This window comes from Labrus mixtus, chromosome 23 (assembly GCF_963584025.1).
Source record: "Labrus mixtus chromosome 23, fLabMix1.1, whole genome shotgun sequence".
Classification (NCBI taxonomy): Eukaryota; Metazoa; Chordata; class Actinopteri; order Labriformes; family Labridae; genus Labrus; species Labrus mixtus.
Genome location: NC_083634.1, coordinates 14,129,381 through 14,156,832, shown reverse-complemented (window position 1 = coordinate 14,156,832; position 27,452 = coordinate 14,129,381). Strand labels below are relative to the sequence as shown.

Here is a 27,452-nt window from a genome sequence, read left to right as displayed (position 1 = left end):
CCTCTATTTGTCATGTTGTTAAACCTGCCAAACTGAATCTCTTGTGCTAGCTCTGTCTAAAACTCTATGTCCTCTGTCATATGTCCTTTTTTTGCATTGCTCTTTTCCGAACGTCCTCTGTTTTCTGACCTATTATTCTAAAGGTTTCTGACCTTAAATGCATAACATTTCACCTGTCTGGCCTTTTATGCCTTCTTGCCCTCTCATCTCTGTCCTTTCTTTCATATTATTTCCCCCATTTCCCCTGCTGTTGTCCTCTCTAATTCCATTTCTTGCTTGCTTGATATTTCAATTTGTAACTATCCTAAAATGTTTAAACACCGTCTCCTCTTCCAGCAAGTACAGCACATCTTGCTAGTTTTCAGTGGAAATGCTTTTCTCTCCCCCGAAATGTGTGTTGCTTGAAAAACAAGTATTTGGCTCTAGTGACAGCAAGATTAAAGGCGAGCAGTGTTTTGGTTGTCTGGAGTTTACACGATATTCTCAAACTTGGGAGAAAACAGTAGACTTGTTGCAGTGTCAGTGGATGTTTTTCAACAGTTTGATGATCTAAGCCTAAAAGATTTATCTTGTTTTCATCTCGTGCGTGGCATAAAAAATTAAAGTTTATTTTATTCTCTCGGCGGAGGCAGTCGACGCAAAATTAGGCCATTGCTACGGGATGTTGATAAAATCATGTTAAATGTGTGCTCATGAAAAATAGAACACTACTACCTCCTGCCACAAAAAAAAATCTGCTCAACCAAGGATATAAAATATAACAAAATGTAAATAATACAGAGACTAAACATGAAAGGGAGGAAGAGCAATATTTCAGAACTTGTGAAGCAAAAGGAACGAGTACGCAAAATGAAGCACTGGCAGATAAAGAGTGAAATGATTTTCTCCTATACGGACCTTTCCTCACACATATCATTCATGTTTTCTTCCAGGTGAGATCGCTATCCGTGTGTTCAGAGCCTGCACAGAACTGGGGATTCGAACTGTGGCCGTGTACTCTGAGCAGGACACTGGACAAATGCACAGGTACTAATGCTATGTTAAAGCTTCATGGATCCATGCATTCTAACTGCGGGTTATCACACACACATGTCTTGGGTCAAGTGCTGGGCTGCCACTGCTGGACATTGACCGTGAAATGGTAACACTTGATCAGACTGAATAGCAATTACAGGAAGCTTGGGAGCATTTTTCTTCCCTCCAGCACTTTGGGCCGGCTGTTTGTTTTGCAGCTGGTATTAAGTAGGGACATAAATGTATTTGTATTGACAACAGGAACATTCAGGTAATCCCAGGCAGCTTAATCTGCCTCACTGAGCCTTTTCTTTTCCTTCTGCCTTATTTTTGTAAATGTCTTTTCACCGAGGCCTGAATCTTTCTGTATGACCTCGCTGCTTCCTGGTTCTGCCTGTCCTTAGGGCCCTGGCACACCAAGCAGACGGCAAAGAACCAAAAAGTTGCACTTGAACCTAGGGCTGCGCAGTATATCGCGTTTTTAAGATGTATCGATATATTTTCAAACAAGACATAGGGTAAGACAATATCGTTAATATAGTTTATGTTGCGTTAAAATAACATTATAGAGGTGCCAGGTCGCCTTTTTCTGATCTCACTGATGATGACTGACTGTCTGTCCCTCTTTACCCTGCTCCTCCTCTCTCTCTCTCTCTCTCTTTTATTGTATTTAAGGAACATTTTTATTTTATAATATTACTTTTTAAATTCACAAACAGGTAGTTTATTTAATTTCCATGTGTTTTCACTGTTAATAAAATACATGTGGAGTATCGCCATTCAGCTAAAATATATCGAGATATGAGTTTTGGTCCATATCGCCCAGCCCTACTAGAACCCTAAAAACACAACGAAGACTACAGCCCACGGCCAACCACCACATACGTTCTGCGCACGCGTGAGGGGCGGCGGTAGCTCGTAGTTATGATACGAGAAGAACATTTTCACACAGCTGTCATGCACCACTCATATTATAGGTAGCTTACTAATCGAGAATAATGTATGATAAGAAGAAAATGCCACTGCCGTTTTCAGCCCTTGGTGTTTAGTGGCAAAAGAAAGGAAGAGACGGAGATGACAAAATAAGGAGAAACCGCACTAATGGGTGAAAGCATGGATACTACAGCGGCATGCTCAATGGGCTGTCCTGAACCTGTGTCGAGAGCTGGAGATAAATGAAACCTCCGAGCAGCCAATCGGAGAGATCCCTCTCACAGACCAACTTAAGTTGCATACACTGCCACAAAGTGCTCTCAAAGTGCTTGAGATCTGGTGCCCATTATTGTATTTTTGTTTACTTTTGTTGCTTCTTCCTTCTGATATTAAATGATTTGTTTTTGTCTTGACAGGCAGAAGGCAGATGAGGCCTACCTGATTGGAAAAGGCCTTCTACCTGTCGCAGCATACCTGCACATTCCTGACATCATCAAAGTAGCAAAGGTAAAGAGCATTTCTCCCTAGACAGGAAAAATAGAGTTAAGGTCTTTACCTCCAAGGAAAATGTCATTTCTGTTCGAAGAATTCAGAGATTTTAGACTTACAGATGAATATACTCTTCATGGTTAATACTACAGTACTCAGCCTGTGAAAGTAGTTTTAATGCTTAATGACTTAAGAAGCTCTGGAGGCGCTTTCTAAAGTCCCTAGTGATGTCATTAGGGTTTTCGCAGCATGGGCTTGAAGATGGCAAATATCTGTTGGATATCCAAACTTGGGAGGAGAAATTTAAAGCCTTGGATAAGAAAGGAAACTGCAAGCCTGGCTCAGTCTAGAATTATTCTTGGGGAAAGTTTACCCCTCTAAAGCTCACTTTTTCACCATGTTGGACCACAAATGTTTAACTTTACAGAATGCAAAAACAAAATACAGAATTGAGAATTGGATTCAACTGTGTTCCCCTTCTTTAAGTCTTTTTTTTTTTTTTTTTCAACTGAGCTTCATATAGTTGAATTATTCTTTGGTGCTTTATATAATACTGAGCTTCAAAGGCTTGGCTACTGCCAGAAGTTGTCCCTTTTTTATGGTAATAGAGCAAAACCTAATGGCTATCAGAAGCACATAATTAGGCTGACAAATGATGAAGAGCCAACTCTTTTTTCTTTCTCTTCTACGTTTACATTTAGTGTGGCTATAGGGAAGAAAAAATGAAACTACTTGCCTTCTTCTATCGAACACCACCCCCCCCCCCCCCCCGCCATTCTTTTTTCCTTTTTATTTTAGATGGTGGCTCGTCTCTTCCTCCTCCTCTTGCTTGTTTCCGTTTCCTCCTTTTTCCTGTCACTCACTCGCTCTCTCTCTCTTGCTCTCTTTCTCTCTCTCGCTCCCCTCTGCCACTCATCACTGTGTGATATCAGACCTGTTCCTTGTCACCTCCTTTCCCTTCCATCCTCCCTTCCCTTCCATCCCTCCAGGATGCGCCGCCAGTTGTTCATTATCATTTTTCTGATCAATCTCTCACGGTCTCATGATTTTCTGCGTGGGCATGTGGTCAGCCAGCCAAGTCTGAGAGCATCCGCCATGCAACTCATTTCTCAAAATCCGTCTGCCTGTCTGGGAGCTCAGCCACCCCATGCATGCTACAGCAAGTGTTTGTGTGTGTGTGTGTGTGTGTCCTTTTCTCCTCTCATTCATACACACTTTCAAACCTCCTCTTCACACTGTGTGCCACTCTGTTACTTTGTGACTAAAATAACCAGCCGTCTCTGTCCCAGTACCTTCTGTGTCTGTCTTTCATACTACTTTGAGTCTGAAAGTGTGTGTAAGCTTACAACTATGAACGCCCCAGTGTGTGATATTGTTTGTCTGAATGTGTTGACCCCTGTGTGAATCATTCTGCACTGGCCCCTGTCTTCTTGCGTTCATGCATGCGTGTGTGAGTGGGTGTACCTGCCTGTGTGCACACACTCGCTGCACTTCGTGTGTGTGTGTGTGGCTTCATGCCTCCCGTGGCCTGCCAGTAACAGCTCCCTTAACAACGGGACAGCCCATAATTATGGTCTGCCTCGTATCCAAGAGCAGATGGCACATACTGATCCAGAGATGGCTCTATCTGTCAAGCTCGGCAGCTACTGTATCTGTCTGCTACCCTGCCTGCATCTGTCTGTCTGTGTGTGTGTGTGTGTGTGTGTGTGTGTGTGTTGTCAGAACACCCTCCTGACCCTCAAATTATGCATGCCTGTCTGCTCACTCAGCCTCCTACTGGTGTCCATCTAGTAGATGATAATGATTAAAGCCACAGTAACTAAGATAGAATGAGGATAAAATATGCTGCTCACTGTCCATTTGCTGAAAGTGAGCCACACAACATTTTAGACTGTGGTGTGTGTGTGTGTTTAAACATGCAGGTGAGAGTTTGTGACGACTCTTTATGTCCCTCCCCGACAGTCAGCCAAGTGTTAACTGGGGCCCAGCGGTTGATCCGTATTTAAAAGAACTCCTGCTACATAGTTGGGCTTCATTTCCTTTCTCTGGGTTCTACTCGCAGAAACAAAAAAACCAAAAAAAAAACTTGATTACATGGGTGAACTGGTACACAGAAATATAATGAATCTTTCTTCTCCCTCGCTTCTCAGGACAATAACGTGGATGCTATCCATCCAGGCTACGGTTTCCTCTCCGAGCGCGCCGACTTCGCACAAGCCTGCGCGGACGCCGGAGTCATGTTTATTGGACCAACCCCGGAAACTGTCCGCAAGATGGGGGACAAGGTGGAGGCTCGTGCCCTGGCCATCACTGCAGGTATGGGATAGAGTTGAACACACAATGGGAGATGAAGAATGTGAGAAAATGTTGACGCCAAGAAGGCTGACGCCAACATTTCAACACGTCCTATAATATGGTTTCTTTCTTTTTATTCTTAACAATTTAGTACAATCAAGTTTTCTCTGATTTTATTCATACATGGTTGATGAGTGGGAAATAAAATGTTCTATAAACCCTTTATTTTTATTATTTTCATGATGACCCACCCCTTTCCTCCCGCCACCTTTGACCCTGATATTGTTCTGCATGAATAAGCTTTTTGTCCCCAAACACTAAATTGTCTTTCTCGTCGGTAATGAAACATCTTCAGCCTATAACTTTTTCCATCCATCAAGATTAAGAAACTGAAATACTAAGTGCTACCTGTAAGGAGCTAACACCCCCGGTCTCCTATTTTTGCACGGTAAAGTAGTACTTGACCTTGAGCGACTCAAATTAAGTGCTGCACATGGCTCATTGAAAAGACGATTTAAAAACTATGATGTATAAATCCATCTCTCTTTTTGTATCCTTTCACTCACCCACCCTCGTCTAGGTGTGCCTGTGGTCCCAGGAACAGATGCCCCAATCGCCAGCATGCAGGAGGCGCACGTGTTCGCCCAAACATACGGCTTCCCCATCATCTTCAAAGCCGCCTACGGAGGAGGTGGTCGGGGCATGAGGGTGGTCAGAGAGTACGAGGTAAGCCTGTCAGCAGCAGCAGCAGCGACCGTACATGATCACTTCTCTCAGAAATGTAATTTAACAGCTTGCTCTAACAACATAAATCTTATCCTGACGTCTTTCCAGCAGAGAGAAAACAAACTATGATAACTGGCCAAATCTATGTTAACATAATTATTTATTTTTGAGTTTGTGTTGAATCAAGGTGGAATTTCTTGGGAATTACAACGTGGTCATTTATCTCTCCAGCCGTCAATCAGCCTGCCTGTGTGTTTAGGTGTGTGTACACTGAAATTGCCTCTGTCACCCAGCAAAGCGTGACTGATTACAGCGTGTTGGAGGCTTGTTCTCCTGCATCAGCAAAGGACTTTTAAGAAAATAATGACTTCAATATTGTATTAGGCCAGAGCCCAATTATCGAACGAGCATCTTAATATAAATGTGATCATAAAACCCCGACATTGCATCGTACGTGTGCGCGATGTTTCCATTTGGAGTGAATATTAAAATATTGAACACTGTAACAAACAAACAGTGTAGCTCTACGTGAATAAATCTGACCAAGAGGTGGAGGCAGAAAAAAACAATTATTCCGGTTCTGGGCAGTAATGTAAACATAAACAAAAAAAATGCTATGTTAAAAAAGTTATTGGAGCAAAGTCATTAAAAGAAGACACTACTTCACACATAATAAATAAAAAATATATTGTATTAAGTGTGACAATAATCTGCAAATCTTGTCTCATTGAATAATAAATGAATACACAGCATGGCCAGCATAGATTACAAGAAGAAGAAAATTATGTATATTATCTTTAGCATGGAAAGCTAACAGCTGCTTACTAACGGTAAGAGGTGTATTAGGTAGATGCTGGTGAAGAATTAGACATGGTTGTAGAAATTAAACCACTAAGAAAAACTCTCCTTACCTCTGTTGTTTTTTTTATTGGAAACTTGGTCAAGCAGGGCCAATTATACCATTTCCCTTGCGGTGGTTCTTTTGTTTTTATGACAAAATGTTGTAAATTATTGATAGTAAAATAAAACAAATACAGTTTTAGTAAGGTTTCCCCCAAAAAAGTGTTTTTTTTATCCATAAAAATATAATCATATCAAAAATATGTCTAAAAATGAAAAAAAAGAAGGTCTTTTAAGGCCTGTAGACATCCAGAGTGGCACGTTGTCCTCCCTGTTTATTTCAGCCGAGGCCTGGCGGCAGCTTTGCCTCGCGTGACGACGGAAGCGGGGCGCTGGCTTTGTGTTTGTGTGTTTTTAGCTGCCCATGTAAACACACACAGCTCTTCCCCATTTCTGCCTCTCAAGTCTGACCGCGTCAAAGTTTTTTAGCAGGCAGCTGGTTGTTGTCCAATCAGATAGAAGAGGGCAGAGATCAGTGGTGAATCAGAGCTGCACAGAGCATCACTAACTCCACATCCGTCATGGCTGCTAGCGCTTACTGTTCTTTATTTCTTCTTTGGCTTTACTCACCCCCAAACAAAATAGGTTATATACATTTCTCCTGATAGTTTTTCCTGCCCCAAATACTCATCTATATTTTAAACTGTTTATGAAATGGGCTAAGCATTGTAAAAAACTTCCTTTTTGTGTTTTGAAAGGTTTAAAAAAAGATTCCCTGATGAACTAATTTCTTCTTTACTGTTTGTTGTTTGTAAACCCTACTTGCTGTGATCCTTAGTAAACCCCTGACCCAGAAGACATACTTAAAATGATTCTATCCGGGTCAGCCTCAGAGTTTCTGATTGTTTTACTGTAGTCTTTGAGCCCCACAAGTCGTGCTGACTCGGAGCTGACAGTGGAGTGCTGACTCCATTGAAAACTGTGACCTTCTCTGAGTTCTATCCCACTCTAATTAATTAGTTGTTGACCTTTCTAGTGATTAAGTTGAGTCACAGGAGCCTCAGCAACTCCAGCTAATATGATGTGAGAAAATTATTAAGAGCTTTCCTTTCTCTTCTGGGACCTTGAGCAACAATACGTAGGTTGACTTCTTACAGCTTTGTGGTCATTTGTATGCTGAATCAAGCGAGTGAGCCTAGATATTCTCAACATATTGTCGGATGAGACGCTTATGTTTACCGATAAGCAAGTCGGAATTAAAGTGCCAGATTTTTCTTCAGGCTTTGACATGATGTGCTTTCCAAAAGAGGAGGAGAAAAGGAGAGCGGCACGTATTAAAGCCCCAGTGGCTGAGGCTGACAGACGGACTGAACTGATGTGGAAGGAGTACAAATGGAATTCTGCTAACTTTTGAGTCTTTCAAAAGTCTTTTCTGACATTTACAACAATAGTCGTTTAACTGTGTGGCCGTGTGTGTGGCTTTATATTCCTTTTTCCTACAGGAAACAAAATGGAAAACATTACAGGTACATGTTGAAATGTTCACGCAATTACCTTTTAATGAATGTCACCGCTCACTGATATTGAGAATCGATATCAAGCCGGTATTGTTTGACATTTTTGCTCGGTAATAACCTCAAAGTAAGAGTAAATTATCAAAGTTAAAGGAATTGTGTTCTGCCATGGGGAAAAATGGGATGTTCCAGCTCTGTTTTATTCTTTACAAATCTACAATAATCAACCACTGACTTTTTTGTCAAGAACCCAGGTAACCAAAGTAGGTGACGATGCTTTGGGTAAGCACTCAGCAAAGTTGTTCAATCATGAATTCATGGGGAAATGATTAGTGCACAGTTGCACAACAGATGATCAGAAACAGGAAAACAAACTCATAGAGCACTTTTATATGTGAAATCTTCCATCTATGTTCTTGGAGCTATATGGTAATTTAAAATCCTAGGCACTTATTGTATGTGAAGGCAAACAATTAAACACCTCTTTAGGACAAGTTGCATGTCTTAGTCAATTTTGAAGCCTTCTGTGAATGAATTTCTCACCTAGAAGATGGAATCGCCGACTTATTATTATCCTTCATCTTATCTGATCTGATGTTCAGAGCAGTTTTTCTGATAAGCAGCTTTCACACAAAACAGGCTATGCTGTCTGATGTCTGCTACTGCTCTGAGCACCTTGTTGTTTTGGAATCGAGACCATCTTTTCCCAAGGCTTGGAGATGACAGTCGAGGATGAATTGAAGTATCCTCTCCTGAGGCAAAGTGAAGAGGGCATCAGTCTTAACACCAGTAGACGCCACTGGACGCCGGCAGATTGTCACAAACTGACAAACACAGATTGAGCCGTGACCCTAAGCATGCTGGGTCATGACCTCCCACAGCCTGGTCGTAGGAATGTGACAAATCTTGCTCCCTTAGTGCGTGTCAGCCTGTTGTCGAACAATATGGAGAAAGAAAACCACGAGGGAATGTGTACAATATAATTTGTGTATGGGGGGGGAACAAAATGTGACAAACAAAGAGATCTCAGAGGAGTTGGAAATAAAGTTTGGACAGCACCAAAACTCTTTTGAAACCAAACCAATTCTATGCTGTGGTCCTCTCGGTTTCATGAATAACCGCGCTGACTCGGACGCTTATGGATTTTCCCTGTGTGTTTGTCAGGAACTTGAGGAGAATTACCAGAGAGCCTACTCTGAAGCTCTGACGGCTTTTGGGAACGGAGCCCTGTTTGTTGAGAAGTTTATTGAAAAACCAAGACACATTGAAGTACAGATCCTCGGTAAGTGCACTCTACAACCTCCCCTTTGTTTGCCTCTATCTGAGCGTCGGATTTTGTTTATGTGCATTGATCCAAGTTCATTTTGGAAAGCTTAGAGGTCCTTGAATGTAATGCGAGGATGGAATTCATTGGCCAGTAGAGGATTCTCCAACCATTATTTCTTACTACCTTGATTGAAACCACCACTCGATATTACCGAAGTGAAATTAAACACTGACAAAGACAATCTTCCTCCTGGCCGTATCCTGTACAGTTAATGTGAATGTGTACATGTGTGTGTGGATGTTTCAGTGCACAATACAATAAGTAATTAGTTTCTCAGGCTCTAGTTTGCATGAATGTGTTAATGCATGTTCATCATTCAACGTCGTGTGGTTCAGTGTGTTCCCAGTGATTAATTACTGTCTTTAGTGCATGCTTTGTTAATGTTTTGAATTACCTGTTAAAGACAGTCTTTGCCTTCCATCTTTCCCTACCTCCCCACTTCACTTCCAATGTAAAGTTTTCCACTTCCTCCCCTTTTGAGCTTCCTCGTTTCTCTTTGTTCTGTTCCTTTCTTCTATTGTGTTCCCATAGAAATCTCCAGCATTTCTGTTTTCTTTTTCGGACCTCTGTGTTTTCTTCCAACCTTCTTTTACTCTTGCTCCTTTTCAGGCCTTCAAACAGCGTGCTAGCGTTGAGTCTGGTCTAATAAAGTCTTGGCCGCAAGCTGTTTTTTTTTGGACTGGAGGATATAATTATTGAGACCTTTTCAGTTTTTAAGCACCATTTCGTTGTTTGTCCTGGTGCTGGATCTGTATTTTACTTGAGTAAAAAGATCTTAGCTAGCACGTTTACAGTAAGCTGCTTGGCTGTTGCATCTTTTTTTAGATGCTTATGTAAGTAAAAGCTACAAAAATGAATCAGTTTGTTTATTAACAGAACATTAATATGCAAGAGACTTGTTGAAATGAAAATGCTTTCTGAATACAATTAAAAATTATGTGTTGTAGATCTTTAGTTTTGTCCAACTAATTTCCAAAAAACCCAAAGATCTAAAGACATCAGCTTGAATATGTTTGACCGTTTCATGTTTAAATAACTGGAAAACAAATCATTTATAAATCATCAAATGATATGTAACAGACAAATCAATTATACAAATGTTCATCAGTCCAAAAAGTTGTGTCACCCTTGTCTGTGTTTTAATGATAAATATTACACATGAAACTACTACAGGATGAATTAGTATGACATTCTAGTATGGTCTTTAAGGGCCGCTTTACTGTTTTACAGCAATATGTTTTACAGTATGTCGAGTCCCGCTTGCAAGAATGCAACCAGAAAGTAGCCTACCTATGCCTTTCTGCTGCCTCCATCTGTCTTGTGACAATTGCCTTGCAGGCTGTAGCAGTCCCTCGGGACCCAGCCATCTGGGCACTGACAATGTCTGTGTTGACCAGTGCATTATGGGTCATTTCATCCTGTATGCTGATCTGTTGAAGAGATGAGGGTTGTTGCAAAGTCTAATAGTAAGACTTCGGTCTTCAGTTTAGAATTTGAATTCCGGCTGTTTTTTTAAAGCTTTAAAAAAGCCAAATAGACGTGCCTCAATGTGACCGAGAAATACATATTTTCTCTGCCTTCGCTTATATTTAACCGCTGCTTTTCTTTATTTCCCTGATTAAATTCTAATTTCCTTTGTCCCTCTGTCATTATCTCACATAACTCTCATCTTTTACCCAGGCGATAAATATGGCAATGTCATCCACCTCTACGAGAGAGACTGCTCCATTCAGCGGAGACATCAAAAGGTGAAGTCCTCATTTTAAGATTCTTCTAATCCAGTAAATGTTAGAATTTGTCTAAGATTATCATCATGGTGCTTCTGATTTTGAATGCAGATGAGCATGAAGTGGATTGTGGGCAGGCGTAAAAACAAAGGCCATAGGCAGGAATCCCACCGGCAAGCAGTCTCGTTGATATGCAAAAGATTGCATTTCCCCCCCACCCATTTGTATTCAGGCAATTAAGCAACGTATTAACAAATATAGTGTAACAGTCCTGATTGTTGCAATGATTATCATGGCACTAATGGTCCTCGCTATGGAAAAAGGCCTGTAGATGCTGCTGCAGGGGGTAAGAGGATTATCTACCAATAAAATTAGCCACTGCTAATTCTGCGTAAAAGGAAACCTTGGCAACAACTGTAGCCGCAACATATTCTCATTTGTATAATCATAAAGAACGCTGCTTTAAGGGTATATAGCTTTGAATTGATGCCCATTCATTAGCCAGGGCTAATTTTCCCATATTGTTTGGGCCTGGTAGTTCAGAGTCACCTGATTGTCAAAATAACAAATATGAACGACTGCGTCATTAACTGGAGAAAAGAAGTTGTCATCTCATAGTTATGCAATGTAACAATGCCTTCATCAGAGCCGACTGATTAACAAATGTGATATTTCATTACATATTGTCACCTCAGCGCAGTTTCAATCATGTGTTTTCATCACTTTCTTCCTTTCTCTTTAATCAAATTATAATTTATAATCATATTAGCTTCACTGTTCTTGCCAGAGCTGCGGCTCTTTGATTCACTGAGACTTAATCTGCCTTTGCCCTTAATCTTAGATCTTTTTGAATCTAAGAAACAAGAATAGTTGCTTGTTGAAATAGATTTCGGGACGGTGGAGTGACGATTGGGTATTTTTAGCTCTTCGCTTTGTCTTAGAAATGTTGTTCATACTTGGAAAGGGGAAGGGGTTGGTTCTGATAAAAAAAAATTAACCGAGTTCTTGTAGCTGTCTGCACAGCTGTATCTCATGTCGGGCTGTCATTTGGGAAAAAATGTGTTAGATGCTAACATGCATTTTTATGCCGACGACACAATTATTTACCGTTTTGGATGAACTCCTGCTAAAGCTGTTGAATCTCAGCAGAAAGCTTTTGATGTGGTCCAGCACACACTCCTGCAGCTAAAACTAGTCCTCAACACTGACGAGACTAAACTAATGTTGTTCTCAAACAGGACTAACACTAAGAGAGTACCTCAAACTGTCCCCACAGTGTCCACTCTTCAGGGAAATGTCATAGAGGTGGTTCATATGTACCAATCATGAATTCATGGGGAAATGATTAGTGCACAGTTGCGTAACAGATGATCAGAAACACCAATACCTTGGTGTCTTGCTTGATGACTCCCTCACCTTCAAGCCCCATATTGACAATCTTGTGAAGAAGCTGAAACTTAAATTGGGTTTCTTCTTCCGAAAAACAAATTTAGTTTCTCTTTTGAGGTGAAAAAGCGGCTTCTCACTGCAACTTTTCTTTTATCCATTTTAGATTATGGAGACCTGATGTATATGAATGCCTCAGCTAAATGTCTAAGTAAGATTGACGCTGTTTACCATGCTTCTCTGAGGTTTATTGCTAACTGTGGAGCCCTGACCCATCGAGTGGGATGGCCTTCTTTGTCCACCAGGAGGCTGGGACACTAGTGCACTCTTATTCACAAGGCCATGCTCGGGCTACTGCCCTCCTACATCTGTAACCTAATCACACGGAGAACTGTTGACTCTTACGGTTTGCGTTCAAATGATCAGTTGTTGCTGTCTGTTCCATTTGCCCGCACAGAGCTGGGAAAAAGGGCTTTCGTCTACTCTGCTCCTTCTACATGGAACATACTGGAAAATAACTGAACTGATTTCTTTGAATGCTTTTAAATCCAGGCTGAGAGCACTTGAGACGACCTCCTTTAACTCTTTTTTTATAATTTGAATTGCTGTCTGTATATTGTGAGTGTGACTGTGTAACTTTTGCTGCCTCTTGGCCAGGACTCCCTTGAAAAAGAGGTTTTTAATCTCAATGGGACTTTCCTGAATAAATAAAGGTTACATTTTTTTTTTTTTTTCATCTAAACCAGACATGCTTTATTTTGTTGTAAACCTGATTGAATTACTTCTATTGGATGGGGCGACCAACACAGTGGACCGAAACAGACCAGCCTCCAACATGGGGAACCCCAACCGCACAGCAGCTGTTGCAAGACCAACTCAAACGCTGAACATGACTAACAAATGATTCTCTCCATCTGTTTTACTGGAGATTAAGTGTCAAAGTGCTGGCTACCGAGGGAATAATGTAAACGAATGATGGATGATTCTAAATAGGAAATAGAAAACTATCTGAGACTGTGGTCTTTTGAAGCAATCACTTCTATAAGGACTGCTATCAGTTATATACTATGCAGTTCAAAGTTCCACAGGGCTTTTTGTTGCTTTAAGAAAACACTATTATCAAAATTGAGCTCAATTTATTTCAGTTGAGGGAAAGCATTACCTTTATGTATTTCTTGTTGTGGTGAACTTTTAACGTTTCAGACCAAACGGGATCCCAGAGTCTGCGGTTATACGATGTCGATTTGGTTTGTAAAATGAGGTTTACGTCAGCAATGCTACCTTCAGTCCTGCTTGCAGGTTAACATCCACATACCTGTACTGAATGTGGTTTTCATTTCTCGGGTCTATATGCCGTCTTAACCTGACGCAACCTACTGACAGCTGTGTCTCAATGTCGGGGTATTTTATGGCAGCAGTGTCTCCTGTATGTCTACATTTTCTATGCATGGGACACACAGACTCTGCGCTCACAACGGCCAGTTCTGTGATCACTGAAGGCGATACCAGACAGCCTTTTATCTTAAATTAGTCACGGAAAACGAGAAAACTGGCAGCAAGGAGCCCCATTAGCTGGCGCGTCAGCCAATCTATGGCTTTGTTTTTTTTTTACCAATATGAGCTGTGAAAACCCCCACTGTATACTAGCTGCCAAACATCAAACGGCAGACAAATCAAGTCAACATTAACTGATGCAGTGCTGAAGTGTAAAACTCATAGCACTCGTATAGGCCATTTTCCAAATGTTGTTTTTGGTTAAAGGTTGTAGGTAGTCTCCAAATAATGGAAAACCATTACATGGAAGGGATTCAGGATAGCGTTGCATTGGAAAGTTAATAACTACTGTTTCTAAATGCACTGTATCCATTTACAATTCACTTAGCAGACGCTTTTATCCAAAGCGACGTACATCAGAGAGTAAGAACAACACAAGCAAGGATCTAGAAAAAAGGGAACAATGTCAGTAAGAGCAAACGATCAGCTTTGAGTCTGATTGGACACACAGGTGCTGACAGGAAGTGACCAGAGGCAAAGCACAACATTGAGGGCAGTTCTTGAGAGCTCTAATCAGTATAGAAACCATCTTATAAGTCGTCATTATCAAACAAAAACCATCGTCATCATCAATGATATCGAGACCATCATCATTAAGTTAGTAGGTATTCATGAAATAAGTTCTACTACCATACGTGTTGAATAAAGAGTTGCTGTAAAAATGCAGGCCAGAAAAGTTTTCATCACTGAGTTCAAATGTTTCCTGTCATTACCAGATTGTTACATTTCTCGTATGACAGTGCTGTGGTCACTGTGGCATAATCAATAAACTCCTGTTGTTTTGAAGGTTGTGGAGATTGCGCCGGCCTTCCAACTGGACCCTCATCTGAGAGACCGACTTCACGCTGACGCTGTCAACCTCGCCAAACAGGTACGGTCGTGTGCTGTGTGCTGAAGTCGATAACAATTAGCCTTAAAGCTCTTGTGGTTTCTCCTGCCCCTAAGGTTTAGGTGTGAGCTCAAGGTGTTTTATAACTTTTAAGAAATGATTTGAAGGACAGAAAGCTTTGACAGAATCCCTGGTTAATCATTAAGTACACAAAATGATGAACTTTGTTGAGATAGCGTTGTATGTGCATTTGGCTGTGCCCTGATGTCAAGGGATCTTATTCACTAGAAGGACTGCAGTATTTCTTAAATGTCAAGTTGGGTATGAGCATGGTGAACACACATTGTTATAGAGTTTAAAAAGTTGGCAGACTTGAGGAAAAATAGCTCAGACTGTGAAAAAGCTTTGCTGGCAAGGATGCTGAAACACTGGGTTGAGTATAGAAAGTCTGAGCAAATTCCCAGTGCTATTCATTTTTCTGTCGACAATTGGATTCTCCCCAGGAATATTAAAGCCCTATCTACCTGTTATTCAAATGAGCAGGACATTAGTGCAATGCCAAACAGAGAAAATAAAAATGCAATTTGATAATGGGTGTAAATGGACGTCAGATAGAAACTGGAAATTAATGTCCAAACAATTTCAGAGTGAGTTTCCTGAGTATACTTGTCTGATTACCAAAATTAAATTGTGCACTCTGATTAAAAAATAAATAAATGCAAAAACAGTCTCTGCAAAGTGCAAACTCGCCTTGTATTTGGCCTGTTATATTCATTCACATCACAGTTGTCTGGCTTAAGTGTTGCCGAAAAGTTGGCTCAGCTATGACAGCGTCGCTTAAAAGTCAAGCCTCATCTCTCAGAGGAGATTTCAAGTAATGGCCTTTTCAGGTAATGGCCCAGTTGAGGAATGGTTGGAAGTGAAAGAGAAGAGCAGGAGGAGAGGATGGAGACAAGGTTGGTGATTTGCTAAAGAAATGACCTTGATGATGCTGATGGATAAATGGTTTTATGAGAGAGAGAGAGAGAGAGAGAGAGAGAGAAACTTTAAATGAGACTCATGATGTGACCTTGCTCCACAAGGTATTATTTTTCCTCTCTGCAGCAATCAAATCGCAACATCGGCCAGCTTGTCCGTGTAAAGTGATGGTCAGTGTCTCCTGTAGAGCAGCGGCAGTGGCCAGCTCTTGTCCATGACTTTTGTTCCTTTTTATTATCATTTCAAAAGGCCAGAGTAACGTCGCTTTTCAAATAACCGTGTGTGTATGACAGGAACCAACAAGAGTACAACATGCATGCACACGTCTGTTCACTATTCTTGAGCACAAGGACACATTTCAGCTCCATCACACAGGCACGATGTCTGTGTTGGAGCACTCACTGTTGTTAATGTGTGCAGCTGGAAGATATTCTCTATGATTTAGAAAAATGACACCCCTTTATTTTGGCAGTTACCAAAGTAAATGTTAAATGATGGTATTGTGGTAAAAGACAAATGATGAGGATACAAGATCTGATTGGTTGTGGCACTGGGCAAGTCCTCACAAGTATAGCAACACAATATAAACAACACACACACACCCCTCTGCAGGATCAAACCTGCAGCATTTGCAGATTATCACCAGGGGTCTCACTTTCATTGCTTCATCTCCTCATATTTCTTTTTTTTCCTGACACCCCCCTCCTCCCTCCCTCCCTCCCTCCCTTCGTGTCGTTGCATTTCCCAGCTATGTGTTGTGATTGTATTTCACATTGTGGCCGTCCCCACAGCGAAAGCTTCCACTTCAGCGCTGAGCCCGGCTCTCACTGCAGGTATTGAATCCTGCTCCCCGAGCAACACCGAGGCTGAACTTTGCTTCTTAGTCGAGTATTATAACTGCATATGTCTGGCTGAGGGAACACATTTATTTTTAATGTGTTCTGTTTTCCCTTACAGAATACAAAATGACAAAGATGGTACATTTGTGCAGCACATGTGCACAAGCAATAGCTGCAGTTTTATGCCATCACACAACACACATTAAAAGATACATAACCCTTTTCTCGGGTGGCCAGTTTTGCATACTTTTCTTTCATTGTGGAGACATTCAAACTCCAGTCATAGGGTGCTACTCTCAACAGTAATAATATGCAACCATTCAAATTCAAAGTATAATTAGAGCCTTGCTATTTCAATCCACGGCTCGGTGAAAACGACTGGCATAATGTTCCAGACATTAAAGTGCTAATGTCACACACGCGTGTTTGAGACGATGCAGTTTCTCATGCCTTGGCTGCACCTACACTCCACTTTCTTAATAAACACACATCATATCCAGAGATCTGCTTTATTCTGTGTAAAAAGAAAAACTACACTACTGTTTTACCTTTTTGCTTTTGCATGCACACAAACATGAGAACACATACAGGCACCTGCTATTTCTCAGCTCTTATATTGGCTTAATGGCGTGCAGTGCCAGCTCTCTGTCACCCTTCATCTCGCCATCGATGCAAGCCGCCCATCTTCCATTATCAGCAGCCTCCATCTGAGTCTTTCAGAGCCAGCGCAGTCTTTGAACTCACCGCAGGCCACAGCGTTTCCTGATAAAAATGTCCTAGAGAACAAAGTTGCCTGGCAACACTGACAGCTTGCAGGAAGTTTGAGCTCATAGTGGGAACCAAGACAGAGCTCGCAAGGAAAATCAGAGAGACTGTCAAACGGCTTTGCCTTCATGTGCTTTCTGCTGCACAAACATCTAAATTTGTATCTTTTGTTTGTAAATGTTTTGTTTTCTCGTTTCAGCCCTCTGAGTTGTCTGACTGCCATGTTTTTGCTATGTTGTCTATGTCTATGTTGTTTTTTGGACAGTGGCGGAGATTTCATTTTTAAGCTCCTGTCAGACTCTTTAGCTGGTTATGAAACCGACTGATAGTAATGCTGAAGCCTCTACACGAGCTACAGAAGAAAAAACTGTCAATCAGCAAGAAGATTTATTATTCAAAGAGTTTATCTATTGCCCGTTTCCATTGCCACAAGGTCAGTGACAGATATGATTTCAGCGCATCTCTCAAACGGTCTTTGTTTGTTTTTTTGTATAGGATAGGATCTCAGCAATGCAATACATTTCATTATCATATGCCAAATACACTTTACCATGGTTTTCTAACACTTATGTGTCTTTAGCATGTCTACAAACCCCCCCCCCCCCCCCCCAATCATGAAGGAAGTCAATCTTCTCCACCTTTGCTTGCTCAACTTCTCAGAAAATGTTTTTTGTCACAAACGGAAATAACCACCCTCCCACAGCTGGGTGAAAACTCTCACAGCTATATGTGTTTGTTCTGCCCTCTGAGTCTGCCTTCTCACTGTAAAACAACTGGGCTTGGCGCAAGAAAGCCCAAGCACTTCCAGAGAGGGAGTGTTGGAACACAGCTTGCTTACATTTCAAACTTCAGACACAGAAACAGGATTGGAGTGGATTCTTCACAGAGATGTTTTGGGGAGCTCTAAGGCTTATTTAAACTGGTTGAAAAGGAGTATAATAAGTGACCTTTAAGACCTCTTTGATGTCTGTGTTGGTGCACAGCAGTTGTGTTGGGGATTTTGTTCATCTGCAGTACAGGTAGAGAAGGTTTGAACACATCAGTCTGGAGTAGACAGAACTGCAGGCGGCAGAGCCCCCCCATGGCTTTGTTTTGCTTTGTGAGCATTCATTTTTCATGACACACAGTAATCTTGCACACCGGCATTTTTGGCACAAAGCCCCATTTGAAACCATCAACAAGTTGAACATGCTGTTTATGAGGCATCAAATGAATGCAGGTGTCCTGTGGTTAACCTTTCAGCACATATTTCACACAGTTACACTTAAGAACACAGACACAACATAACGCCTCCCATAACCTGGAGAGTTGTTTTACATCTTACTACATTTACATTAAGTTGCATTGACTTCTTTAAGATGACTCAGCGATGTTTGGTTTTTGCTGACTGGCTGTAGATCTAATTTTTCATACCGAAAAATATGTTCTTTCACACTTTCATACATACTATTCATACTTTATTTTTTCACAAGGAGGACATATTTACTTTTTTGACAACAGAGTAGTCCCATTTTTTTTTTTTTTTTTGCTGGATGGTAAAAAAAGAAATTTAAAGCACAAGAAATGAATCTTCATCAAAAGCATCAGCAGGTTGTCTGAGACGCTATCATCTAAATGTTGTCAGTCAGTGACTTCAACAACTACCTAAAATACCATTGTGTTGTCAACTGGCCAAAGTAACTTTATTATTAAATTATAGCAACAGGGTTTATCCTATCATCCTATTGTTTCCTCTTAACCCAGTCTTGTCAGTATTCATTATTTTCATTATTCACCTGTTTATAAAAAAATGTAAAGGCTCTATTTATCATGCAGCTCTCTGATCAGTTAGATAAGTGGGTTGAAATGTCAGCACATTTTAGTTACATGCAGAAGCACTTTAAAGAATAAATAAATAAGTCCTAAAACGGTTTCTCTCCAAAATCAGTGTGATGATTCTCTAACATGTTTGGTTCTGGAGGTTTCTTTTGCTGTCAGTTTTCACCTTCCAAATAGAGTTTTAAAGCAGATTTGCCTTTCAGTCATTTCAAAAATGTAACATTTTGTTCCGTATGGTGCTGTGGACTTTGTCACACTTTCACAGCGAATCTTGAGGCAGCCTTTGTTTTACGCTTTGGCAGCAGTTTCCTGCACCTCTCTCTTGCCTCTGTATCATTACTGCGCGTTGGCAGAGATAGCTGCTGTGACGGAACATTTGCAAAAGGGAAAACGTGAGGCCGCGATCCAAAAAATGAAGACGCTGTTTGAGCTGCCGCGATGAATGTGGTTCTTTAAATGTCAACTTCCACTTCAGTTTGAAACCTGCTTAAAGCCACAGGGCACCATAGAAGTGTGAAGGCCAAAACATTTTCACACTGGATGTCACATCAAAATGAAAGTAGCACTTAACAGTCCATGGAATAGTTGTCAGCTATATAATAGGCATACCTCCTTTGATTTGTAGCATGCACATAAGCCTACCTTTGATGTCTGTGGGCAAATACACAATCAGCCTAATTAGCTCGACATTCACACTGTGTGTGTTTGTGTGTGTGTGTGTAGGTGACTGTATGTCAGCAAGGCCTTGCTTTCTGCCATTTCGGTTTCACAGTCTATTATCAGTTTAACCTCAAGACTGCAGGAGGCAGAGTTACTGTCAGATACTTTATGCAGCTGTAATTAGAGAGTCAATTAAAGCACTTGTGTGGGGGACAGGTTGAGACAATTGACTTTGATGCATTTTTTGCTTAATAGGATACAATATACCCACACTCTCGATGTCAATGAGTCAATCTTTGCAAACAATTTAAATCATTGAAACTGAAATGTAAGCTGTGGAAAACGGTAGAAAATTCTAATTTACCGCTGTGTTTTAAGTGTGAGGTGTGGATGGGGAAAATATGAGACAAAGACTTGGAATCTGTGTGTGTGTGTGTGATGATTTGCAGGGAAGTAGCGTTTTGTGTTTGGGAGAACAGGGTAGAAATAATTTGTTTGTGTTCAGTATTTTGCTTGTGTGTGTGCCTTCTTGTTTTTTTTTTCCCCACTTCCCCCTGAGAGAGCTTCTACTCAAAAGCATGTGTCGGCAACTCCTCAGCACTCTCGGCAAAACAATTGTGTGTGTATGTCTGTGTGCAAGGAGGATAGCACCACGCTAAACATGCAGTGTGCATGCCGTCTAACCTAAACAGTCTGCTGTTGGGTGTAGGTCTTGGTCCTATAGCTACAGTACAGGCTTATTTTTCTTAAGGATTTGTACCTTATTGCAGAACTCTGGTGTTATTATTTATTGGTCTTCCTGTAAAAGACTCCCTAGACAAAATCAAAATGTTGGTCTGTCTCCATGCCTTTCCAATTCCCTACTCTGTCTGGGGCGCTCTTGGTTAGGCTATTTGTTAGCAGCAAAATTGAAAAAGGAGTTACAAATGTATTGTTTGAATTCACCAACAGCGAGACTACTTTGTACTTCAGCAGAGCAAGTTAAACTGTGGAATCGTTTAATAGAAACAAAATAAAGTTGTTGTTTTTTTTTGTTTTTTTTTTAAAGAACTGGATTCAAATATTCAGAGGTTAATGTCTTGCATCATTTTTTATTTGTGAGCCATGATAATGCTTCCATATTTTTTTCTTGCAATTGCATACATGGTATAAATCTGTTCTTTTGTTTGTGTTTGACTTTTAAAGGGTCTTAGTCTGACATCACCTTTTAATGGAAACAGTATCACTGTGTGTTTGAGTGTTTAAAGCCTGTGTGTGTACTCATGCTGCTTTCATGGGTATGTGTGTGTCGACAGTGTTTCAGACCTCCTTCTCTGCGTCCTTCTCAAAGCTCTGTCTGTGTGTACACGCGCGTCCGTCAATCCACCGAGGCTGTTAAACGTGGAATTAGTTCTGCTGTCAATCATCATGGTGACTTGAGTGCAGAGACGACACTCTCTCGCTCAGACGAGTCATGTCCCTTGCAGACACACATTGACATGTGTGTGTGTGTGTGTGTGTGTGTGTGTGTGTGGGGGGGGGGGTTGTCTCATAAAGTCAGATTGACACTTGGACAGATGGTCCCTTGAGGTGGTCAGTGTACTGTAAACATTATTGCCACTAACAGACTCGCAAACACTCCGCCTGTATGTGCGTCTCTTAGAGTGTCGTTCCATTCCGACTGCAGAACAGCGAGCGCGCTCTCTCCACCCTCGAAGCAGATTCAAATGTTGCAGCAGGAAAAGCTGCATTCGGAAGTGGGACACATGCAAAATGTTCTTCTTTTCCCCAGTGAGAACATGCATCACCCACTTTGCTTCTCTTCCCTTTTTCCTCTAATTTACTTTTTCATCTTGTGCTTCTTAAGTCGTCGTCTCTTTAGGTGTCTGTATCTGTTATCTTTCTCTTCTGTCAGGTAAATAAATAAATAAATTTATACTTTATTGATCCCGCGAGGGGAAATTCATTTTTTACACTCTGTCTAGTAAACATGCTACACAAACATGCACAAACAGGATCCTAAGGACATGCACTAATGGAGAGGTCTCAGAGTGAGGGGGCTGCCCACAGCGGGCGCTCCTGAGCTGGTGCCTTGCTCAAGGGCACCTCGGCAGTGCTCAGGAAGCGATCTGGCACCTCTCCAGCTACCAGACCAGCTTCCGGACTTGGTCCGTGCCGGGACTTGAACCGGTGACCCTCCGATTCCCAACCCAAGTCCCTACAGACTGAGCTGCTGCCGCCCAGGTAGCTTTGTTCACTGTCTCTGTTCTCTTTGGCATTCAATATTTTTAGTTTCTTGAATCTAAAGGTCAGCTTTTTTCCCTCCTTTTCTTTAAAACTGCTTAATTTTATTTGCTTTATTTGATTCTGTGTTTAACTGGACCATTCGGTCTCAGTTGATAAAGGAGGGTCAACACTGCCAGAGTAGATTTAAAATGCACAATCTTCATCCATCAAGATAAAGAAAACGGACTTCAGACAATTTTCAAATCAAGACTCTCAGTTAATATACATGAAGTATGATGGGTAAGTGTATTGAATAGAATAGATTACAGTCACTTAACTCTTGTTAATAGGAGCTCTAGATTAACATGTGAGCTGTGTACCACTGTGGACCAGGTCATGAGAAACATGTACTTCAGCTGCTTAAAGCCCTACATCAAAAGACATGTAAGTGTAACCCTTATTTTTCAATTCTCAATGTTGTTCTTTCCTTTGACTTTGTAAGCATGCCATGCAGTGTAACCCTAGATCAGCTGTTTGAATCTGAAAGTGCTGTGGCCCGCACACATTGAAGTCAAACTTCACTTTTCTGCAGCTATCACGCTTAGTCCTTGTTGTGTTTTTCCCCCGAACTGCTGAAACAAAAAGTAGCCTGGTCACGTTATAGATTCTTGACTCCTGCTCAGTGATAATAACCTCAGACAGCCGTGACACGCTGCTCTGAAGGTAAACGTCAACACTCCAGTCGTTGTTTTGTTGTTGCAATACGGGTGTTTTAGTCTACAACCAGTCATGATGAAAGCTGCTGACAACCCAGAGTGCCTCACCAAGAGAAATACCTACACGGTAGTCAGTGGGATGCATAGCCCACTCTATTTGATTGACAGCGAGGAGTCTGCAAAAACACAACAGCATTGACAAAAATAAATAATGTACTTCTTTTCAAAGTGTAATGCGCTGTCTGACTTTACATCTATAATTACAAGTTACAGCAAAGAAATGGGTTAAATAAAAGCATTGTTTAAGTGAAAAACAATAGCTCCCCCCCTCCCTCTACTCATTTCTGCATGTGTTCTGTGTGCAGTGTGCTTCATTGTCTGCAGGTTCTGCTGCGCTGTGTAATGTAGGATGCATGAAGCAGTGCGGGAGTCTAAGATGTCGGGGGTGACATTGGCGCTTGTGATCGGTCGGGTGCTATTTTGAGCAGCTGTGGCTTGCGTCCTCGCGCCTGCAGAATCCTCATGCCTGTGTGTGCTGCCCATATTTGTAAATTCAAGTCAAGTCCAGGAGTAGGAGTGTGATATTGAAATGGACAGTGTTTTTTTTATTTTTTTATTGCTGAATATGAATTGGGAAGTGTATGGAGGGAGAGTGTGTGTATGCGTGTGAATTGAAGATGAACATATAGGCTTTATGGGTATAGAATTCTTCAGCCAGGAAAGGAGGTGAAGTGAGACTGTCTGGAAGGGAGGAAAAGTTAGGGAGTTACTTTAGACGGATGGAGGTTGAGAAAGTGTCGGACAGTAAAGCACAAAGGAGGGTGAAATGTATAGAGGGAGGTGGCGAGTAGAGAAGATAAATAAAAGTACTGTTAATGGAAAGGAGAAACTAAAAAAACATTTGCAGAAACCTGGTGTGGTGGTCAGAGGATGCAGGAACCGAGACAAAGGGAAGCAAGGGAAAGAAAAAATAGAGAAGGTATTGATTATTTCTGCCAGCTGGGGGGGGGGGGGGAGAGAGAACTCAAGCCAACTGTGCCCTCTGAAACAAGAGCCAGGGGAAAGGTGGAAGGATGGAGGGGAGAACAGAGAAGAAAAGGGTGGGAGAGAGCTACGAGCAAGCTTTGGCACTTTTTGTATCACAATGTGCTGCATGAACACTAAACAACAGCGAATAATGCATTCTTATGAATAATAAATGGTCACAGCAATGCTTGGTACAAAAGCAGGACAACTCAAACTGCAAAATAGAGAAACTCGTGGTTTTCATTCTTTTTGGTAAAGCAATTGCAGCCAAATTTTAATTTTTTTAAATGGCGATAGAAGAAACAAATGCAGGTAATTTATTCCAGGCAGATCAAAACACGCCTGATGCCAAACAATAACAAATGATCGAGAAAGCACGTCCTAAATACTCGCAGAATAACAACACTAAAAGCTTAAATGGCCCCGAAGGCAATCATGGGTGACAATTGTGGTAACAAGTTAGTGTTGTGATGATGGCTGTGAACTACAGTTAAAACTAACTGCACACCTTTAAATGAAAACAAGCCCTGTCTTGCACAAGTGCAATTTCAAACTGTCTGCTTTTGAATGTGCCAGCTCCAGGGTTGTTAAATAGTGAATACTATCCTGCTGCTTCTCCTGTTATTTTGATGAGATTTACATTTTAATGTAAAATCATGAGGCGTTTGAGGGGGGGGTGGGTAAAGGATTGACCTCTAATTCAGCAAATAAATGTTGTGCTATAGACTTGACTTACTCTCTTGTAGAGAGGGGGAGATACTGCATGGCTGTGATTAATTCAAAGACCAGCCCTGCAGACAAAAAAAAAAAAAAATCACCCAGTGCCCAATGTAAGACTCTGAAACAGCTCACATTTACATTTTTACACAGTGAAGTTTCAGCCTGCATGCTCTGAATCCATTAATCTGACTCTGGCCTGGTGACACCAGCGGTAGGAATTACTGAAAGACGTAGATAAAGTTGTCCTCTGGCTGATGGTTTGTTTTGCTTTTGTGGGTCATACAGTGGCATCAGTATTAAACAGAGACCATTTATTGCTATTTAAATACTCAGTATAGGTTAAACCAGTGACATGTGCTTCCAAAACAAATTCTTTTTGTTACTGCAGTCAAACACTGGTTACAAAAGACTAAAGCGGAACAAGAGTTTTCGCTGGAGGAAGTCTCGCTTGCAATTATGTTGAAGCTATTTTTTTTTTTTTTTTTTTTTGGTCTGCTCTTCCGTTGCAGCACTTTAGCCGTTGATGCATTCATAAACATTAATTATGTATGGTTGAAGTCTAAATTAACTAACTTTAGTAAGAAAAAGCTCTTGGACTTGGCCCTTAAGCTGCATACTTTCACTGAATACTCAATTGTGTCTGCTCCATGAACACATTCAGTGGTCTGTTATAGCAGCATGGTGACCCACAGTTTGACATTAAACTCTGCAGTCAGGAAGTCGAGTCGATTTTGTTAATTACTAATTGGATTAACGAGTGACATCTCCTGCCAAAAAGACATTAGTCCCCGAATACTGACGGGCGTGCTGGGCTTCTTTTTGGCAGAAGCTTGTAAATTACACTTCAGCTTGTAATGAAATCATCAGTGTCACATTGGGGTGTTGATTCCCCGTCAGGCCTCATTTTCCAACACCAACGAGCTCGCGCTACATTACTGCTTGTTTAGCATCCTAATGATGCACAGTGTATCTGAATGAGACTAGTGTAGTGCACAACCAGCGCCGTCCTCTGAGGACTGAAGGAAGAAATGAGGGACGCATTTTCAAAACAAATCTTCAGACAGGGGGCACCAGAATTGTCGGCATAATTTGCTGCGGCATGCAGTAAATTCCCCGCTGAGGACAGAGGGAGGAAAAAGAGTTTGCCTTAGAAAAAAAATTGGGAAGTTTTCAGAATCTTTGGACTCGTCAAGCCCTACACAGGCACACTTTCTGTCCTGTGATACACAAAGCAAACCCTAATGAGTGGATTTTCTGTGAACCTTTTGATCACAGCTATAGAAGCGGAAGGAGGCAGAACATTGTCATGTTTATGTCGCATTGAAGAGGAGGAAGAGAGGAATACGAGATGCCTTTCCTAATCCTCACTTGCTCTCTCCTCCCTCAACCCTCCTTTTAACTTGTATAAGAAAGCAAGCGTCGTTAATGAAACTGGAGTGGACACACACAAACACACGCAAGCATGCGCTAACAGACTCACAGGCATCAGCAGTTTTTTTTTTTTCCCTTTTAGTGTTGCTCCTTGATTATTCACCAGGGATAATGTGTACTGACTTCAGTCAAACTTACTTCCCCTTTCTCTCTTTCCACTTCCTCCCTTTTCCTTACACCCCCTCCCCTCTCCACTCTTTACTCTCCCCGTTTTTTTTATCTCGAGCACTTTCCTTTAAATCTCACCTCCAGTCACCTTTTGATTCTTTTTTTCCCTCTTGCTTGTGCCCTTTCTTTCCACTTCTATCTGATGTCACTGCTCATGACAGGTGACGCTGTCTGGACTCACACACACACACACACACGCACACAAGCGCACACACACACACACCACCCGTCAGTGATTCATCTTTTCCATCCAAAGTAACATTAACTTTAAGTTTCTTCTTTTTGCTCTTACTCTGAATGTTCAGACACATTTCCTTGAGCAGATGTGAAGCTTTGCTACATATAAAAAATAAAAACCCAAGCTTTTGAATTACTAGGAATTACTCTGAGGAAGGTGAGGAAGCTGTTAATATCTTCAGGAGGGTTCATATGCTGCTAAATCTTTGGCTCATGTTCTAACCCTAACCTGGACTCGAACCCTTTAAAAAATATTTTTGAAATCAAGTGTGGATAAGCAATTAACACACATTGCGCCTCCAAATGTGTTGCATACATCGGAGGGTGTGTATGCATGTGTGATAGTTAATACAGTAATGTTGAACTAATGGTTGAATACTAAGTATTATTATTATTAGTTGTCATTTATTGATTTACATACTTGAGGAAATAATTTAATGTAGAATAATGCACAATTTACTCCATTAAAGCAGCAGATGTTGTAAAAGCACATCTGTGTAACGATATCTGAACATATTTTTTTCCAATCAACATGACTTCAATAACTCAATCGTGCTCTAAATTAGTTCCAGTCATCCCTAATTTAAAGATGCTATTCCATCATTTCCATCACATTACTGTGATATCTATAGAATATAGATGAAGCCATCCTTATGGTGCTCCATTTATTTTGAAGCTTTGTGAATTATTAAATCATTACATCTACTGTATGTTGTTTTTTTTATGCTGCAATTTAGGTTGTGGGATATGGATTGTACAACATTTGTCATTTGTGGGTTTAAAAGAACACAGAGACACACAGGGATGCAAACATCAACACCTTTTTCATGAGAAAACAGGGGCGGGATAAACTTGTTCACCCATAGGCAGACACCAACTGTACACATATAGGAGACATTGCACTGACATATATTATTTGGAGTAACACATCACATATCACACACTTCCTCACATGATAATGGATCCACACAGGGCACTCATGCACGTCACCCCCGCATAATTTCAGAAAAGCACAAAACCGTCTTTCTTGTGTTATTCTGACACTCTTGTTTTTATCCCCCTGTGTCGCCTCCTTTCTCTCTCCCTCTCTCTCTCTCTCTCTCTAGTTGCTCACTCCCTCCGGCTGTGTCAAATGCTGCAGTGTGGGTGTCGTCGCATAGACTACAGCCAAATCTTAGTCGGACACAAATACGCGCACACACACACACACACACACACACCGAGCAGTGTGTGGACACATGCACACAACTGCAGT

The 27,452-nt window shown here is 41.2% G+C and overlaps 2 protein-coding genes across 4 annotated transcripts in view; both read left to right on the top strand.

Annotated features, from left to right (window-relative positions):
- Positions 1-14,308, top strand: part of si:dkey-19b23.10 (uncharacterized) — a 54,313-nt gene extending 40,005 nt beyond the window's left edge. The window contains exon 12 of the transcript XR_009666747.1: positions 14,298-14,308. The gene's annotated coding sequence lies outside the window, so the exon portion shown is untranslated. The remainder of the gene's footprint in view (positions 1-14,297) is intronic.
- The window catches only part of LOC132958292 (pyruvate carboxylase, mitochondrial-like), a 275,195-nt gene that overhangs the window by 14,702 nt on the left and 233,041 nt on the right, over positions 1-27,452 (top strand). For all 3 annotated transcript variants that reach the window (XM_061031022.1, XM_061031024.1, XM_061031023.1), the window contains exons 3-9: positions 933-1,026; positions 2,364-2,454; positions 4,587-4,752; positions 5,312-5,457; positions 8,976-9,093; positions 10,819-10,886; positions 14,593-14,676. In XM_061031022.1, coding sequence (XP_060887005.1) covers positions 933-1,026; positions 2,364-2,454; positions 4,587-4,752; positions 5,312-5,457; positions 8,976-9,093; positions 10,819-10,886; positions 14,593-14,676 — 767 coding nt within the window. The remainder of the gene's footprint in view (positions 1-932; positions 1,027-2,363; positions 2,455-4,586; positions 4,753-5,311; positions 5,458-8,975; positions 9,094-10,818; positions 10,887-14,592; positions 14,677-27,452) is intronic.